Source organism: Condylura cristata, unplaced genomic scaffold, assembly GCF_000260355.1.
Source record: "Condylura cristata isolate star-nosed mole 26May11 unplaced genomic scaffold, ConCri1.0 scaffold00006, whole genome shotgun sequence".
In the NCBI taxonomy this organism is placed as follows: domain Eukaryota; kingdom Metazoa; phylum Chordata; class Mammalia; order Eulipotyphla; family Talpidae; genus Condylura; species Condylura cristata.
The window spans coordinates 50,149,293-50,152,241 of record NW_004567107.1 but is presented as its reverse complement, the minus strand read 5'-3'; the positions used below and the strand labels follow the sequence as shown (position 1 = coordinate 50,152,241).

The window sequence follows — 2,949 nt, the reverse complement described above, 5'->3', positions numbered from 1 at the left end:
GGGGGGGCTCTTGTTTCCACAGTTTTAGTTTAGTTTTTTTCTTTTTCTTTTTCTTTTCAGAATGTTGGTGGGAGGGAGAGGGAAAGCAGAAAGGGCTGGAGGATAGAAAAGGAAGGCTGATTTTAAAGGCCTATATAGCTTTAGGAATTTTCATGATTATATTCCATCATGTAGTGCTGCAGAGATACTCAGAGAGTAAGGAAAATGCATAATGTAAACTAGGAGGAAGTAGTTTTTCAATATATGAAATAGGATTATCTTTATTAAATTTTTTATTGAAATAACACTATATATATTATTATGTAAGTTTCAGATGTGCATTAGTAAGAATCAGTATGTGTGTATACTATATTAAATTCCTAATTAAAAATACCATTCTATCCTTCACCGTACCATTAGTACACTATACCTTCACCTTTTCTTGGTTTAGCCAGCCCCATTCCCTAATGGGAGCTACATTCTACACTCCCAAAGTTTACTTTTATTTCATTTAGTTCATCTGTTTGTTTTCTGTAGGGAATTGTGCTTAGTAAACTTAGCGAGACATAAAAAGACAAACTGTATGATTTCACTTTTATGTAATATATATAAAGAATTTTTGATATTTTCAAAAATTGTTATTTTAACACCCTAGCAGTTTTAGGATCACTTCAGGAAAGTCTGTATTTCTGATTGTATCATACTGAGTAGTTTAATAATTACAAAAACAAGCCTTACCTATATAGGTTGCGTATCTTTTTTTTTTAATAATATGTTTATTTTTACATCATTTTGCGCATTTTTTCATCTCAGTTGTAGTCATCTTTTTGTTTCTTAAAGCCTGCTGGGTAAGAAGAATGCCATGGTCATAGGAGTTAGTTCTCAGATTTGGGCATCAGGAAGAATGGAATAAGAATGTCCTTTTTCAAGAAGCAGATGTTAAAGTGTAATTTTGAGTTCATACAAAAGCACATTTCTCAGATAGTTCTGCTTATAAATAACCACACACAGGAAATTTTCTTGTTTATAGAGCATGAGCTCTTAACTCTTAGAAATTCCTTTGCAAGATTTTTCAGTTTAGTTCTATATTTGATTTTTAAAAATAGCTTTAAAGACATATGTTTAAAATAACGATTAGAGTTAGGAATTGAACCTGTTACATATATATTTTTTTTAGATAGTTGACAGCATACTGAAAATCTGACAGTATATTGAAATGAAAATATTTTCATTGTGCAAAGTAATTTTTCATTGTGCAAAGTAAAATTTCATTGTACAGGATAATTTTTAGTTTTGAACTAAAGTTTCTGCTAAAATATTGAAAATTTCACTACAAAAATAAAATATTCAACTGAAGTAACCTTGAAAATGTGGGAATTGTAACATTACTCTTTTGTCTCAGTTAGGGTTATCATGTTGGTACAGCCCTAAGAATTTATACATAGTTTGTATATGCTTTTATTTTTAACAATATTAAATAGATTTTAATTTTTTTTTTAAAAATTGTATATACTTAGCAGGTGTATCAGGTATGACAAGTTGAAGCTATTTTATTTTGAATCATTCAGATTTCGCTCCACAGCTAAAAAGCTATAACGGAAAAGCATTATATAGGAGAGAGCATTTTTGTTCGCTTGGATACTATCTCTTCTAACTGTATGCTTTAGCAAGTGGCTAAACTCCTTTGTTCTTGTTTCCATATCAATGAAAGAGGGAGACTGCCATCTGCTCTTCCTGCCTTACTAAACTGTAGTTGAAGGGCATCATGTACATGGACTTCCTGTGTACAGTAGCAGTACCTGCGAGTTGTGAAATGGCATATTCGTATTATCTTTCCTGTATGCTGTTGGCTTTTGAGTGGCTTTAACATATTTTCATATTTGTGGGATAGATGAACTTATGTTTACTTTTAGTTTCACCAATTAATTAAAGTTGAAAGTATTGTTTCTTTTTTCATTTTTTTCCTTCAGGATTAACAATTGTGTTGGTGAAGATAACCATTGGCTTTTTCTGCAGTTGTGTTTCTACACTGAACTTCTTACTTGTTACGCGTTGATGTTTGCTTTCTGCCACTATTACTACTTTCTTCCACTAAAAAAGCGCAACTTGGTAAGAAGTGTTATATACACTATTGTTTGAGGCGTTATTAACGTAGAGTTATAGTTACCAACATAGAAATGATGTCTTTAAGTGAAGATCGAAAACAAACAAAAATCCCCAAATTGTTTCTTTATATAGTATATTAGAATTGTGAAAGTGGACCCTATTTTGACATTTCTTCTTACATTTATGATTGCTTATTAGTATTGAGAGATCTTTAAAAAACAACTTATTTCTTTCTCAGTATATGTCATTTGGTTTAAAAAATATCTACAATAACGGAAAACAAAGAAAAAAAATGTTAACTTATTTTCAGAACTAAAAATAGACAACTGTATTACTTGTTCTCAAAGGGCTATTTTTTTAAAAAAGGACTTTTTCCACAGGACTTTGAACAATGACAAAGGGGAATTTGTAGGATCCATTATTCAGTTATTATATATATTATTTGAGAAAATGCTTTTCCCATTTTGTCAAGGAACTACAATATATGCCCATAAGACTTGTTCGAAATGGTCACCATAGTGGTGGTATTGGTTGTGATAACAGTGACTGGGATTTTTAAGTAATTGATTGCACAATGGGTAGTGGATTTGAGCCTTAGTTTAATGATTTTTCCTCTATTTTTATAGATAAGGAGATAAGACTTATTTGAGGTAAAGTATGTTACTGAACTCACAAAGCCAGGAAGTGACTATTAATCTGGTTTTAGTTGTAAAACTGGGATTTGAATTTGAGCTTGTATTTTTGTATTTTCTGAATCTTGTATATTTTTTTTGTAGAGCTGGTGAGTGAGCCTGACCCTGTGTGTTATTTAAACTTTGTGTTTCTAAATATCTTCAGAGTGAAAGAAAGACAGTAAGAGAGAGA

General features: G+C 30.9%; 1 protein-coding gene across 1 annotated transcript in view; it reads left to right on the top strand.

The window, feature by feature from the left end:
* Window positions 1-2,949, top strand: part of ZDHHC21 (zinc finger, DHHC-type containing 21) — a 65,082-nt gene that overhangs the window by 28,952 nt on the left and 33,181 nt on the right. Inside the window, exon 7 of the mRNA XM_012721526.1 lies at window positions 1,950-2,088. Coding sequence (XP_012576980.1) covers window positions 1,950-2,088 — 139 coding nt within the window. The remainder of the gene's footprint in view (window positions 1-1,949; window positions 2,089-2,949) is intronic.